Raw genomic sequence first — 15,078 nt, 5'->3', positions numbered from 1 at the left:
CTAAGTCCTTGGTTCCTCCTGCCTTTATTTAATCTCATAAGTCTGCAGGTTTTCTATCGTTTCTGGTGTGATCTGAAATGTTGATGATGATAAGTATCCACACAGTTTCAACCCGAAGATAAAAAAGCTAACAGCATTGGTTGCAAAGCCTTGAAAGTACTCTTGGTCAGCTGAGGTTTATAGCATCAGTTATGAGTTGAAATGAACCACTATATTTTGTGTCATGTGTCATGTCCCCATTTTGGAGGCAATTTGATTTAATTAATTTAATTAATTAGGTTATCCAAAATAATGAATATTTTATGAAGATGACTAATTAATTATTTTAATTAAATAAATAAGTGGTATTAAGTTAATTATTTATAAAGTTATCAAATAAATAAATATTAGAAGGTAACTTTATATTTAATTAATTTAATAAAGTGACTTGAATTATAAAATATTTTATAAAGTCACTTAATAGATAAAATAAAATAATGTTCTAGAAGCTTCTGGAGAAAGTGGAGAAAAAAGAATAAATAGGCACCCCGGGCTTCATTCTAATCATCCAGATTTGTTGTTGTTGATGTTGTTGATGTGCATTGTGGAGCCCAGGGTTTCTGCAATAGTCACAACTGGCCATTGAGAACGAAAACTCTCAATTGGTACGCAATTTTGAGGGTGTGAAATATCACTTGAATTATTGCACCTGGGAGGAAGATACTTCAGTCTTCTATTTGTGCTACATTGAGAAAAAATATTTGTGGCCATTGAGAACGAAAACTCTCAATTGGTATGCGATTTTGAGGGTGTGAAATATCACTTGAATTATTGCAACTGGGAGGAAGATACTTCAGTCTTCTATTTGTGCTACATTGGGAAAAAATATTTGAGTACAAAAAGCAGGCCGAAAAAGTAGTTCGAAAAAGCAGGCCGAAAAAGTAGTTCGAAAAAGCAGGCCGAAAAAACAGTTCGAAAAAAGTAGGCCGAAAAAGCAGTCCGTAAAAAGCAGGCCGAAAAAGCAGAACCGAAAAAAGCATGCCGAAAAAGCAGGTCCGGAAAAGCAATCCAAAAAAAAAAAGCAATCCGAAAAAGAAAATTCAAAAAAGCAAAGAAAATTATTATAGCCATCTACAATCAAGGGCGGCAGCTAGAGAGGCACGACTTGGGCACTTGAGGAGGTTATTTTCTGTTCAGTGGTATTGCAATACATCTATTCTCTAAGGCGACTTCATATGCCAGGTCTGATGTGTATTTTCATAGTTGCCTTTCACTATAGAGTGCTGTTGTAATTGTCATTTCGTATCAGACCTATCATTCATTAATAGATATATCATTCATTTTTACATTCCTCACAATGGTATCAGCAATCCATGGCTTTAGTTGTATTTAATCATGCATGTGATTAGCGTACTGCTATAGGGGAGTACTGAAGTTAGATATTTAGTATTGCATTAGTTTTCATTGGCAGCTGTAGGTGCATATTATTTTACCAGCAATCATCATATTTTGATATCTTTGTAAATTCCAAGAGTCTTGGCTAACTTAGTATGAATATTGTATTGGATACTCATTCTCAATTAAGGAGATACAATTGCTGGTCATTAATAGTTGTCTTTGAGCGTTAATATATCATTTTTTATCAGCCAGTTAGCTTGCATACCAACTGTTTGTTAAAATATCAGTTGGCTGTAGGTGATCATTTTCATGATTAGAACTCATATATGCATTCACTATTGCCAAAATTAGTTGCATATTTTTGTTAGGTCATTGTTTAGACAATTTGGAGTCTTTTGTAAGCATTCTCTTTGAGGCAAATCCAAACAAGAATCACTACAGCAATCTGAAAAGTTATATCAGTCAGATGACCCTTGCTTGCAAAGTGTTTGACGAAATGTCAAACAACTGAAGTATAAAGATTTTTGGTGTTTGAAGAAGTTATAACATATTGGGGTTATTACATCATGAGCTTTGCAACACTTGTTTCCTTCAAGAGTTATCAACAATTTTAACTACTATGTTTTTGATGGTTTTTGACATGATTGAATGCATGACCTGTTTTCTTCAAGAGCCTGTCACTTTTGGGTTCGGACTCTGGAGCCTTATAAGGGATGCCAAGGGCTACTAGGCTCATCATTTGGTCTGTTGGAGGCATCAAGTTTTATATGGATGATTCTGATTTGCACAACTATAAGGATGTCCCACCCTTCTCATTCTTATTCTACGGATCATGGGTCTGCTTTATTTAAGGGTTGATGATCTGTGATTCTCCCTTTCTTGCTCCCCAGGTCACAAGGACTGGTTTAGATTATTACTTTTGCTAGCCTCAGAGTTTTGTGATCCTTTAGCTTTGGGAAAGGTTCTAATGGGAGTTATCCCTATCTCTTGCATGATTGTCTACTTAGGCTTGTCAATCCCTGATATTATTATATGTAAATTATTAAATTGTATCATTATGGGTTGGCCCTCTTTTGGTTGTAGATAATGGATATTGTTGCTATTCTTTGATCCTCGTTACAGGTGTGCTGCTGCTTCTTGTTTTTAGTCCTGAACTCCATCTCTGATCTTTAGCACCTTGTTTTTTCATAGTGTTTCCTTTACCTGTATTTAGATCCTACAGTGTGGGATTTGACTTAGTAACATTTACGGTGTTTTAATGCTTTATGTTTAGATTTTCTATAACCCTAGATTTTTTCATATTTAACTGATAGTACTCTTAAATTGTGTTTTTGTTTCTCTATTTACTTTTGAATTTTCTTGCTGCATGTTGATCTTTGTTTGTAGTGGTTGTGAGTATTGCAAAAAATGGGTTGAAGTTCAATTGATACTATTTTAAATTGGAAATAGGTTGGTTACTATTCTTTGATCCTTGTTACAGGTATGCTGCTGCTTCTGGTTTCAAGCTCTGATGTCCATCTCTGATCTTTAGCATCTTTTTTTTTTTTGTTACTGATTCTTTCCCTCACATGACTTTCTACCCCTATATAGATGCAACAGCGTGGGATTTGACTTAGATTTATCCACTTTAGTAACATTTACAGTGTTTTAAATGCTTTATGTTCAGATTTTCTAGAACCCTAGAAACTTTTCTGATTTAACTAGTAGTACTTTTTAATTGTGTTTTTATTTCTATATTTTGTTTTTGAACTTTGTTGCTGTGTGTTTGTCTTTCTTTGTAGTGGTTGTCAGTACTGCAAAAAATGGGTTGAAGTTCAAACAATACTATTTTAAATTGGAAATAAGACAGTTCTATAATATTCATGTCACTTCTACAACTCAAATTGTCTTTTATGATAGCAAAGTAGTCATAAGAGTTTTTAATTGGTATGAAATAATTTAAGAGAAATGCATATTCTGTTGCATGAATCATGGCCTATATGCAACTGGGTATTTAAGCTCTTTTTTCTCATTTATTGTTTCTTTCTAGTGTCTAGATTAGCAACAATGTTTCAACTCTAATGGATCGCTGCTCAATATTTTTCACAGTTTTCATTTTTTCTCAGGTACCTGATGGAGAGGGAACAAGCAAAGGTTTGAATAGTGATTATCGTCAAATTTGTGGTGTTCGTTTACCACGAGGAACTGATCCATATTCAGTTTCAGTGGAAGAGCTTGGTGCATCACTGGGGTAGGGCAATTGCATATTGTCTCATGTGTTGAATTTTCTGCTTTTAACCTAGTGATGTAAGGGATCTAGATCTTTTTTCTTGAAGCAATCCCATATTTTTTTAATAATTCTGTCCATCTTGCATGCAGCTAACTTCAAAAATCATCAGTAGTACTGTTCTTTTAACTCGTTTTTTCCATTTAAATTGCTCGTATGATTGTTCTGCTAATGGGGACTTGGCATATAAGTTTAAAGTATCTTATAGTATTCACCTCTTCTTTGGGCTTTTCCTCTCTATTTGTCAGTTCTATTTTTCTTTGAACATGGATATCACAACAGAAGCAAGGGTGCAGCATTGAGGATGAATATGACTTTCTAAGGCTACTCAAAAAGTTCCTACATCATTTCTTTCACTTTTGGTTGAATAATAGTTTGGACTTGAATTCTAAAACAATTTTGTAATATTAATATGATGGTTATCTGAGTTGGTATTTAGAAACTTCTTTTTGTGTTTTCATCTTTAGTTAGTTTGAGGAACCTTCTTTTCCATCTTGCATGTTTCCATTCTTCATCATTTCCATTATGGAAAGATTGTCTTGTACTCTCTATATAAGGAGCTTTCGTCTCCTTTGTTAATATTGAATTATCATTTCATGGTATTAGGGTATCGTTAAGTTTTTTGATGAATTTTCTTAAAATGAAATTCGTGGGTATCTACGGGGAATTTTTTTCTACAAGTTATTTATATTGTTTTTTTTGTTTGTAAAAGTTTAATTTTATTTGCTTGTTTTTAGTGTTCTATCTTTTGTCTTATTCTTGCTTTTTAATGATTTTGTATTGTTAAATATCAATGAATGCATGCTATTGAAACTACCCGATCTAACAAGATTGAAAATAGAACTTTCCTTTAAGGTTGTAATCATGGGAAATAAACTGTCCGATTCTTCCTTTTCACATTTTAGTATGTGTTTGTATCAGCATATTGTCTCTTGTTTGTGAAGAAACAATAGGTACTGGATGCACATACTGATCTCAAATTTCCCTTCATTTCGTATCAGGGCTTTGTTCCAAGATTTGCAGGTTGTGCTTGCATGTGCTTTTTGCAAAGAAACGTGAATCGGAATTGGCAAGGCCGAATCGAATCGTGAATCGGCAATGAATCAGCAAATTTGAAAAAACCCTTTAAATTTAAAGATTTTAACAATTTAAAACTTATTTCATGCACCCTTTATTGAATATAACTTAAGCACACTATAACATCATCAAATAGAAGTTAAAACTTAACATACATAAACATGGAACATAAAATCCATCACATACGTAACTATGTTATCTAAAATGTAAATTGTAGGCTAGCTGAAGTAAATAGAAATCAAATGATCATAATGATTTAAATCATAGAATGTATGTAAGATGATCCATAAGACATCAAATCATAAATTTATGTAAGAATCTAAGATGAAGATCCATGAAAGTTGAAACATATGTCTATCAATGATTCAGTATCAATATCTTTAAACAAAATATAAAAACAAGGCTCCAGCTCAAGCCTCAGGCTCATAGTCATCATCATCCTCAACATCATCCTCAAGCTCGGCTACAGCCTCAGCCTCAGCCTCTGAGTATCCAGTCTGCCTAGTAGCAAGGCGTCTAATGTAGGTCCTAGAGGACTGTCGAGCCATATCTCTCGCATATAAGATGGGCTCACGAATGTCGCTAGGGCCTGTGTCTGTGCGTGCACGTGTGCATCTACCAATGCCTGGAGAACGTGCTCTAGCTGCCTCAGCCTCTATATCCACCTGGTCAATCCACGCACGGTCTTCCTCAGTGAAGACTGGATCTACAACCTCTATGAGCCACTCTGATTTTGGATCAATCTCCTTCAGATGATCGGAGAGGAGTCAGTGCCCAAAATCTGTTTGATCCTAAGACGGAGGTTGTAATGAACGAAGACAAGATCATTCAACCTCTGCACTGTCAACCTGTTTCTCCTCTTCGAGTGGATGTGCTCGAACATGGACCAACTGCGCTCACATCCAGAAGCGCTGCTTGGCTGACTCAGAATACGAATGGCAATTTTTTGAAGTTTTGGGATTGTGGCCCCAAACATTTGCCACCATCTATCTGAAATAAGGGAAAATAAAAATAATTAGTCTCATTTACAAATTACAAATTACAAGTTAAACTCTAAAATTACATAATCAACTTTAAGTTTAGAATCTAGATTCATGAACATTGAATATATTATTTAATTTTTACCTGGCTGTATTGTTTCCCGAGCATCTATGGCTACCCTGCTAGAGAAAAGTGGCCCTTCTTTATTATTGAACTTATCAAGCTCAATAATTGCAGCATTGCTATCCTCATCAGTACTCAACCTCTGGATCACTATATATAATCCGGTGAGAACCTCCTCATCCGCCTTGAAGTCAGGACGGAAACGAAATGCCGAATTCAAAAAGTAAGCTGCTGCATGGATGGGTCTGTGGAGCTGATTCTGCCATCTCCTATCAATGATGTCCTAAATAGGGGCATACTTCTCATGCACTCCTGCATACTGAGCTCTAATGGACTCCTTGGCCCTATGCATGCCCTCATATATGTAGCCCATAGAGGGCTTCTCCCCATCAGCAGTTCGTAGGAGAGATACAAGGGGCTCAGTGGCCTACATATAAAGTAAAACAAAAATTTGAGTCAAAACTTAAACATAGAATAATTCAATAATATAACTTAAGGTAAAACTAAATCATTAAACAATTAGCATAGTAAACTGTAAAATATTAAATGTTAAATTGCAATAAAATTACCTTAAGGATTTCTCTAGCAGGTTTCCAAAAACCATCATCATCAAATATGCAATCCACCACATCTATCCTTGCAGTGGTCGTAGCATAGGAAGATGAAATCCACTCCCGCCCAACAAACATGCTCCTCAAATCATCCCTTGATGTCAACAAGGACTGCAAGGTGATGAAATTCGAGGCAAACCTCGTGATCCCTGGACGAGCTAACTCTTTGTCTCCTGTGTACTTCCTCATTGTGCTAAGGACAAATGAATGATTATAAATAAACTTGCATATGTTTTTTGCCCTTCCACACATGACTTGACCCACTCAAGTTTGCCAATTTCCTCCAACATGAGGTCAAGGCAGTGTGCTGCACAAGGGGACCAAAATATGGTGGGGTGCCTCTCCATCAAAAGTTTGCCTACAACAATTTTAAGATAATTAGAAATTCAAATTTCAAACATGTTAGAACTTAGGAAACTTAGAAATTCTAAGTTAGAATTAGAAAAAGTTCAAAATTCAAATAAATTTATTTTCAAAACTTAAAAAGTTAAAAGTTTACCTACAACAACATAACTTGCTGCATTATCCGTCACCACTTGCACCACATGTTGTTCCCCCACCTCTGCTATAACTTCCTCAATAACCTCACATAAGTATGTGGCGTTTTTTATATGAGCAGGAGCATCAATGGATTTGAGGAACATGGTATATCCTACAAGTAACAAAACAACGAATTATAATTACTATTAGCAATCAACAAATCAAAATTTGAAATAGTCAATCACGATTCAAAATTATGTATGTAGGAAAGTAGAATGATCAATCACCTCCACAGGATACAAGAAAATTGAGGAGTGTTCTTCCCCTCCTATCTGTCCAACCATCAGTCATGATGGTGCAACCCTTTTCGATCCACTCCTTTCGGTTGTCCTCAAGCTCATGCCTCATATCCTCAACCATTTCCTCCAGGAGGTATCCACTCAACTCAGCCTCAGTTGGGGCTTTAAACCTCGGACCACAAATGGTAACTGCATCTATCATGTTCTGCCAATAAGGAGTCCTGTCACAAATAGATAATGATATTGATTAGAAATTTAGATGTCAAAAACTAAAATCATAAAACAAGTAGATATAATTAAAGTTTTACTTTTACTTTTAACTTTAACTTTGAAGATAACAAAGAAAAAAGAATCAATTACCTGGCTGCAATAAATGGAATGTTGCAAAAGTACCAGAATTTGCAAATCTCTTTTCTGGCAGCATCATGAATCTCCTTGTTCAAACCCATGCCCTCAAGCGTGGGTTGGGAGCCAGGAGTAGTGCGGGGCACAAAGTAACTATCCATTCTGTTTTTCTGCACTCTAGGCCGCAATAGGTTGGTGTTGGACTCTGTCTCAGTATGAGACCGACTACCACTAACACTCACATGAGCACTAGCACTAGGATGAAAAGGAGGCTTAGAAGAACCCTCTCCAACACAACCTACGGATGCGGAAGCTGATGCAGATGCACTTGCAGATGTAGATGCGATTGCGGATGTGGGAGCACGGGAGCCAATACCTCTTAACCCTTCAAGTTGCATTTTCTTAGTCAACTTGTCTTGTTCAATTTTTTCTAATGCCACTAAACAAGAGCGTTTTGCCTCAGCGGTTTGATGAGTGCAAACTATGACATCATGGCCAGGTATGCCAGCAATGTGGTATTTCAATCTATAGATACCTCCCGAATTTATTTTTTCTTTGCAAAATATACATACTGTTTGATATTTGGTTCTCCCAGGAAACTCTTCATTATATTTCCAGCATTCATCTTTTTTACCCATTGTGGAAATTGGAAAATGAAAGCAAAGGGCTGCTGCAATAAAAAAATTCATGTAAAAAATCAAAGTTTGCAACTAATAAACAAAAACTACAAAACAACAAACCCTAGTTTGCAATTTAGTAAAAATAAATAACATTCAAGATTTGCAAATGAACACTAAAAAAATTTAACAAAAAATGCATACTACACTAACATGCAAAAAAAAAACCAACACTTACCTCTTGCAAATGAGTTGAGGAGTGTAGATATTGACTCCTTAATGCTCCCAATGCAATTTATGGCCTCCCCAGATGGACTTTTGATCTCTTTGGTGCTCTTCCTTTTTGCCGGTTGGAAACCTATGGATTCTCTTTTCTCTTCTTCTCTCTCACTCTTCCTCTCTTCTACTCATACTAGGCAAATAGAAGGCTCTTTAGGGTTATAACAAAGAGGAAAGTCAACTTAGAAAGCAAATAAAACATGTGTTTTTTTTTTAAAATTGAACTTTCTATCCTTGCTGCCGCTGCCAATTTCTAGAGATTCACGATGGCGATTTTGGCGATTTTTGCCATGAATCGCCGATTTTGGCGATTCAGGCGATTCACAGGAAAAAATCGCCACCAGCGATTTTTGATTCCAAAAAAATCGGGAGCCATGAATCTTATCGCGATTTCGGCGATCTCATGGCGATTTTTGGAACTATGGCTTTTTGTGAGTTGCATGAACTTGCATTTACTCACATAATGCTTTTACGTGTTTGCAAATAAGATTTCTTGGTGTTCTAGATTATAGGTAAATCTTCACATTCCTTCTACGAAGATTTCATAGCCTCGCAAGCTGGATGTAATCTAAAGGAATTGACTGAACAATATTGATTCTTTGATGAGCGGAACTCTTCTTGTTTTTAATGTAATTTGAAGGATGGCGAATGTTGAAATGACATTGATCTGGAGCTCTTTGTTGATAGTAAAATAATTCCTAATGGACGAGGTTGTGCTTTTTACACTTTGTGGTTTCATGCAACAAAGTATTTTATTGGGTGTTTGTGATCAACTCCTTAGTAATACAAAGAAGCTATTTTTGTTAATCTGATTGCATGCATGATATGGAGTTGATCATTTGATGATTTGGAAGCTTTTGAAAGAGCTAGACTCCCTTGATTGTATGTATTGATGGTGGTTGTGGAGTTGGCCTACAAATGGGCTTGGTGTTCTTGAACTTATTTTTCCTTACGTATGTTTGTGCTTGCAGGGCTTGGATTTATGATCCTTAGATCTTGAGGGGTTTATAGGTTTTCCTTAAAAATCTAGGGTGATGCTCTTATATGACAATCCATTGTTTTGGATTAAGTTGTTTGGTACTTTTTCAAACTTCTGTTTCTTCTACATGAGAAGTGGGTATGGATGTGCATAGGTTTTATTGAACACAATGGTTTTTTAGGTTTTACACAATCAAGAAATAACTTGTGGTTTTGTTTATTCACTAAGAAGCTAGTTTCTAGACCTAGTTCCTTTGAGGTTTTTTATTTATTTATTTGTTGAAGCCCGAAGCCCGAAAATTATTTTATTAATAAATTGAAAGAAAATATAGTTTGAGCTCCTTCCATTGTGGGCAGCGATAGGAAAAAACAGAGTAAAGAAAACCTCTAGTCTAGACCAAGAGTTATGCAGCTTGGAAAAGCATAAAAACCTCTGGTCTAGCCCGAGAGTTATGCAGCCTGGAAAAGCATAGTACATAGTTTTATGATTCCGCCCTGGACAAGCAGTATGTTAATGAGAACCAACATTCTCATTTACATATCCAAGTTTTCTTTTCCATTTAATTTTTTTGTGTACAATTTCCACTACCTTATTACACAAGGATAGCTTTAAAAAAAGAAAAAACCAATCATCCTAGCCAACAATTTCTACATGGCTAGATGTTACAAACAAGGAACAGCTTTGCATTTTGCTGAAAAGGGGCTTGGATAGAGAAACATCCATTATGCTTTCTGTTATCTGATTTCAACACACCTTGTCCACATTCTTTGATTTTGACTAAGATTAGATGTTAGCCACATAACAATATGAAAAGTGATATGAAGAGACATCACTAGAAACTAGTATAAATGTGATTAAAATGTAAATTTAGTTGTGACATTTAAAGCTAATAAAGTACACATGAATTCTAATAAAGCCTATACATATTTTTGAGCAACAAAAGAGTAAGTAATACCAATTATTTACAAAATTCTTGTAAATATAGTATCTAAAAAATCAGAAATTTAATGGAGAGGTGTGAAATTTACCTAGATGTAAGAATTGGGGAAAAACAACTAAAAGAAAATGTCATGGTGCTTAAAAATGTAATAGTATAATCTTACGTGTAAGTAACACAAGAGGACAATCTGAAATTTATCCTTAATATGATAAAAAGAGTACTTGAACAGGCATTAAGCTAGATGATCATTAATCCTATATTCATATGTTCTCAATTGAAAAGAATATTTGAGGAATTGGTTATCTATTAACCATATTTCGTTTTGCTTGTCGATGATTTCTACCATTATATTTTTGTAAGCTTTCGATGGGTAGATTTAGTTAAAGTCACCAGACCCAAAAAAAATTGCATCTAAATTATAGAATGATAGGCTAATTGGCCACTTGTTACAAACATGTTTCTTTGTACCCATATATAAATTTGTGAAACAAAAGATTGAGAGAATAAAAGGTCTAATAAAAACAAGCCCCTCATACAAGTTATTTATTAATCAAACTAGCTTAAATTGAATAAAACTTTCTATAACAAAATTTATATACAACATTTTATGATATAATTGAAATTGTATGAAGGTATATGTTGAGGATATGAGCTGAATTGTGATAGATACTAAAAACAACCCCTTCCATTGTATTGAGTCTTGATGTAGAGTATATGTATAGAAACAAAAACTAGAAATATATCAGACTTAAAATGGAATTATACAAAAATGGAGAGCCTATACAGAGACCCATTGATTTGCCATTGTATCTCGAATACTGTGATTATACAAAAATGGAGAGGCTATACAGAGACCTATTGAATACTGCTAGGTAGCTCGAAAACTGCGATTATATAAAAATGGAGATCCTATACAAAGATCCATACTATTAGGTAGACTATTCACCATTATATATTATAAACAAAGATAAAGACCAATACAGAGGAATTAGAGATAACTATTGGACTAGAAAAGTTGAAGGACACCAAACCCCTGATGATGGAAACGAGGCACCCGCTATCCAACCAAAAAAGAGACATAGGAAGAAATAGCTAGACATGACGGATGACTATGAGTTTTGTGTATGAATCATTGGTAGCATCACCACCACCTCATGTTGACTTGCCTTTGGAGTCCAAGTGATTCACGAGCTTCTTCTTCTAGCTATTCCTGATGAGTTTGGGCAAGATGAACTGAAATTGATCTAAATCATCTAACTCAAAAGAAGCAAAACGTCATAACCAAAATCTTGAAGATATTGGTGAAAACATTTCGTGTCGTCCTTTTTGATAATACAAAGGTAATGAAGTCAAAAGTGGATGTTGCTTTCCATTTCAGGCCAAATAACTTCAAAGGCTAAGTTATCCCTACTTACCAGAATGGGTTGCCTAGCCACATGACTAGCAATTTCCAAACTGCCAATTGGGCATCCATGTAGGCTTGAGGGTAAGAGATTTTAAATCTACAAATAATGTTGAGGATGACGTTCTTGAGACAACACAACAATTCTTTGATAAAGAGTACGACAGAGGGCAACTATATCTACCTTGGTGTTCTTGGTTTGAAACAAACAAGCTATGAAAATCCCAATAACTAAGTCACAAGGTTCGGCAAATATCAAGCTTGATATTTGGATATTGCTGAATGCAAAACTTGCTGAAAAAATTCGCTAAAATCGGTTGTTGATTCGGCTGCTAAAAATGGACTTCTTATTTAGAGTCGAATAAATTTAGAATTTTCCGTTTACAGAGTTTGTAGGGTTTTTTCAAGCAAAAAAATCTATAAAATGCTGTTCGAACCCTCGAAGAATCCACCTTGCGAATGAGCAAAGTTTCAGCGGCATTTTCCTGAGATGTTTGTCCCGAGCAAAGTTGCCTTCGTTGCCGTTTTCCCTCTCTCGGCTCTTTGTCGTGCCCGAAGCAACAACGCCTGTGTGTGATAGAATTATTTTTTCGATTTGTATAGTTTGTATTACATATTATATGATTTAGGGTATTACATATTACATAGTTTGTATTTTGTTTTGTAATATGTATAAACTTTCATATAGTTTGTATTACATATTACATAGTTTGTATTTTCTAATATGTATAGAGTTTTAACTTTTCATATAGTTATTAATTTTATATTTAGTTTTTTTTTTTATATAGTTTTTACATATAATTTGTATATAGTTTTTTACATAATATAATTTGTACAAAAAAATTATTTCAATTTATATATTTTATAATCAATTTTATTTTTTTATAATTCTTTGTAATCTATTTTGTAATAGTTAATTTAATATTTGATTAATTTTTTAAAACTGATTTAAAATAGTGATATATTAATTTTTAATTAACATAGTTCAAAAAACTTTTAAAATTAGAGTTTAGAGTCCATTAGATATATATTAATATGTTTATTTTATTTTGCTTTGTAAGTTTATCATTTTTATTATTATTTAATAAATAAATAGATATATTATATTATGTTTAATAAATTATAAATGTATATTTCAATTTTTAAATAATATAATTATTAGTGTAAAAAAGTTGACCTTTAACATGTTTAATTTTAAATTAACTTATTTTGTTTTAAAGTTTGAAATAATAATATATTATTTTGTTTTTAATTCTACAAATTGTAATATGGCTCCCAACAAATCAACTTCAGAGGTGTGGAACATGTGACTTAAAATGGTCCTAATAAAGCTCAATGTAACTTGTGTCCAAAAGTTATTACTGGAAGTTTAACAAGGGTCATGGATCACTTGCTTGGTATTACGACAGGTAAAGGTGGAAGTGTTACTGCATGTCCAGGTGTGACCCAAGAGCTTAGAGCGATTTTAGAGAAAGAGCATTCGTCTTCTATTGCTCAAAAGATGAAGAAGGCACAAAAGAAACAAAGAGTTGAAGATGTTTCTAGATTCACATCCACTATACCTTCATCTTCATTTCTACCTCAGGTTGTAAAGGCAACAAAAGAGAGCGGAACTCTGAATAGCTTTTGGAAACCATGTGAGAAACAAGTAGTTGATGATTTACTGGCTGATTTATTCTATGCTAGTGCAATTCCATTCAATATAGCTAGAAATCCACTTTATTATGTCGTATTTCAAAAGGCTAGAGAGTTTGGCAAAGGGTACATACCTCCTTCTTCTAAGGCTTTGAGAACAACTCTCTTAGAGAGGTCAAAAGATAGTGACTAATAAATTAGCTGTGGTCAAAGCCTCTTGGAAGGCAACAGGGTGCACTATATTGAGTGATGGATGGTCAGATATTTGTCAAAGACCATTGATTAATGTTTTAGTGGCTTCTCCTAAAGGTGTTGTATTCTTGAAGGTTATTGACACTATGAATCATAAAAAAACTTCTGAATATATATTTCAGATATTAGAGGAAGCAATTCTTGAAGTAGGGGTTGCAAACGTGGTTCAAGTGGTTACTGATAGTACAACAAATTGTGTGGGAGCTCGCAAGCTAATTGTAGAGAAGTACCCAAACATTTATTGGAGTCCATGTGCAACTCATTGTTTGGATTTGTTGCTTCATGATTTGGCAAAATTCCCTTGGATACATGAAGTAATTCATAGAGGAAGGGAATTTGCAAATTTCATACGAAATCATCATCTCACATTGAGCCTTTATAGGCAACATGCATCTAGGGAGTTGTTGAGGCCTTGTGATACAAGATTTGCTTTTGCTTCATTTTTATGTCACTCTGGGAAGAGTGGTTGAAGAGAAAGTAGCTTTAAGATCTGTAATTTGTTCCAATGAGTGGGAAAAGTCAACTCTCTCAAAAAGTGGTAAGGGGAAGATCATAGAGAAAATTGTTTTAAATAGTAGCTTTTGGGAAAGTGGGGCAAAGGTTTTAAATATATGCGATCCAATTGTCGACGTGCTCCACAGGGTTGATGGTGACACTCCTTGCCTTGGAATGCTTTATGTAAGCATGGACCGTTGCAAGGAAGCTATTCAGAGAGCACTAAATAATGTGGAAGCAGAGTACATAGAGATATGGGAGACTGTTGATTCAAGATGGAAAATGATGCACACTCCATTACATGCAACAACTTGCTATTTGGAGCCTAAACTGTTTCACATTGATAGACAAGGTGATGCTGAAATTATGGCAAGGTCTTATGAAGCCATTAGTAGATTTGAACCAGATCCAACAATTGCATCTCTAATTAGAGAACAATGTTGGAAATACAGAAAAACAGAAGGGATGTTTGGAATAGGAGCAGCCAAATATGATATGACACGAGATGAGGTACCTAGTTATAGATGGTGGTTGAGCTATGGGGTAGAAACTCCTGAACTTCAGCGATTTGCCATTCGAATTTTGAGTCAAGTAGCAAGTTCATCAGCTTGTGAGAGAAATTGGAGTTGCTTTGACCACATCCATTCCAAAAAGAGGAACAAGTTGTTGTTTGGAAAGTTGGGAGATCTTGTCTATGTTCGCAGCAATTTAAAATTGCTTATGAACAAATCAACAAATGAGTCATCTCACAACAACAAGCTTTAGAAGATACAACAGTACCAGACGCAGATGAGCCTTACTTTTTTGAGGAAGAATTGGATAGTGATACTAATGATGATGCTACAACCATCTGAGCCAAGTGCTCTTGATGACTTCGAGCTTTCTTGAAGCTATGAAGTCTTGACTTTTGATTGTACCTT

General features: G+C 34.7%; 3 protein-coding genes across 22 annotated transcripts in view; 1 reads left to right on the top strand and 2 right to left on the bottom strand.

Annotated features, from left to right (window-relative positions):
- The window catches only part of LOC149536748 (DNA-directed RNA polymerase II protein), a 121,175-nt gene that overhangs the window by 94,235 nt on the left and 11,862 nt on the right, over positions 1-15,078 (top strand). For all 20 annotated transcript variants that reach the window (XM_089803295.1, XM_089803294.1, XM_089803286.1 and 17 more), the window contains one exon: positions 3,483-3,607. In XM_089803295.1, coding sequence (XP_089659421.1) covers positions 3,483-3,607 — 125 coding nt within the window. The remainder of the gene's footprint in view (positions 1-3,482; positions 3,608-15,078) is intronic.
- LOC149536750 (uncharacterized) lies at positions 5,469-6,176 on the bottom strand. Its single transcript, XM_089803581.1, has 3 exons — positions 6,135-6,176; positions 5,846-6,008; positions 5,469-5,710 (listed from the first exon to the last, which is right to left on the bottom strand). Exons 1-3 carry the CDS (start codon positions 6,174-6,176, stop codon positions 5,469-5,471), a joined length of 447 nt encoding a protein of 148 aa, XP_089659707.1.
- LOC149536749 (uncharacterized) lies at positions 7,063-8,018 on the bottom strand. The gene is made up of 2 exons (XM_089803296.1): positions 7,575-8,018; positions 7,063-7,435 (listed from the first exon to the last, which is right to left on the bottom strand). Exons 1-2 carry the CDS (start codon positions 7,955-7,957, stop codon positions 7,195-7,197), a joined length of 624 nt encoding a protein of 207 aa, XP_089659422.1. The 5' UTR covers positions 7,958-8,018; the 3' UTR covers positions 7,063-7,194.

The sequence above is a fragment of the Cupressus sempervirens genome, chromosome 10 (assembly GCF_028749045.1).
Source record: "Cupressus sempervirens isolate cs-2001-9-10 chromosome 10, ASM2874904v1, whole genome shotgun sequence".
Lineage (NCBI taxonomy): Eukaryota > Viridiplantae > Streptophyta > Pinopsida > Cupressales > Cupressaceae > Cupressus > Cupressus sempervirens.
Note: the sequence above shows the minus strand (reverse complement) of the source record. Positions and strands in the feature narration are given on the sequence as shown.

What these genes read in the sequence shown, in the direction of transcription:
- LOC149536749 (XM_089803296.1), bottom strand. Translation starts at nt 7,957, where the DNA reads ATGCAACTTGAAGGGTTAAGAGGTATTGGCTCCCGTGCTCCCACATCC. An exon ending in ATTCCATTTATTGCAGCCAG is followed by an intron (nt 7,436 to 7,574) that starts GTAATTGATTCT and finishes TATTTGTGACAG; the next exon opens with GACTCCTTATTGGCAGAACA.
- LOC149536750 (XM_089803581.1), bottom strand. Translation starts at nt 6,176, where the DNA reads ATGCATAGGGCCAAGGAGTCCATTAGAGCTCAGTATGCAGGA. An exon ending in TTAGAGCTCAGTATGCAGGA is followed by an intron (nt 6,009 to 6,134) that starts GTGCATGAGAAG and finishes CCTGACTTCAAG; the next exon opens with GCGGATGAGGAGGTTCTCAC. An exon ending in TCGGGAAACAATACAGCCAG is followed by an intron (nt 5,711 to 5,845) that starts GTAAAAATTAAA and finishes CCCTTATTTCAG; the next exon opens with ATAGATGGTGGCAAATGTTT.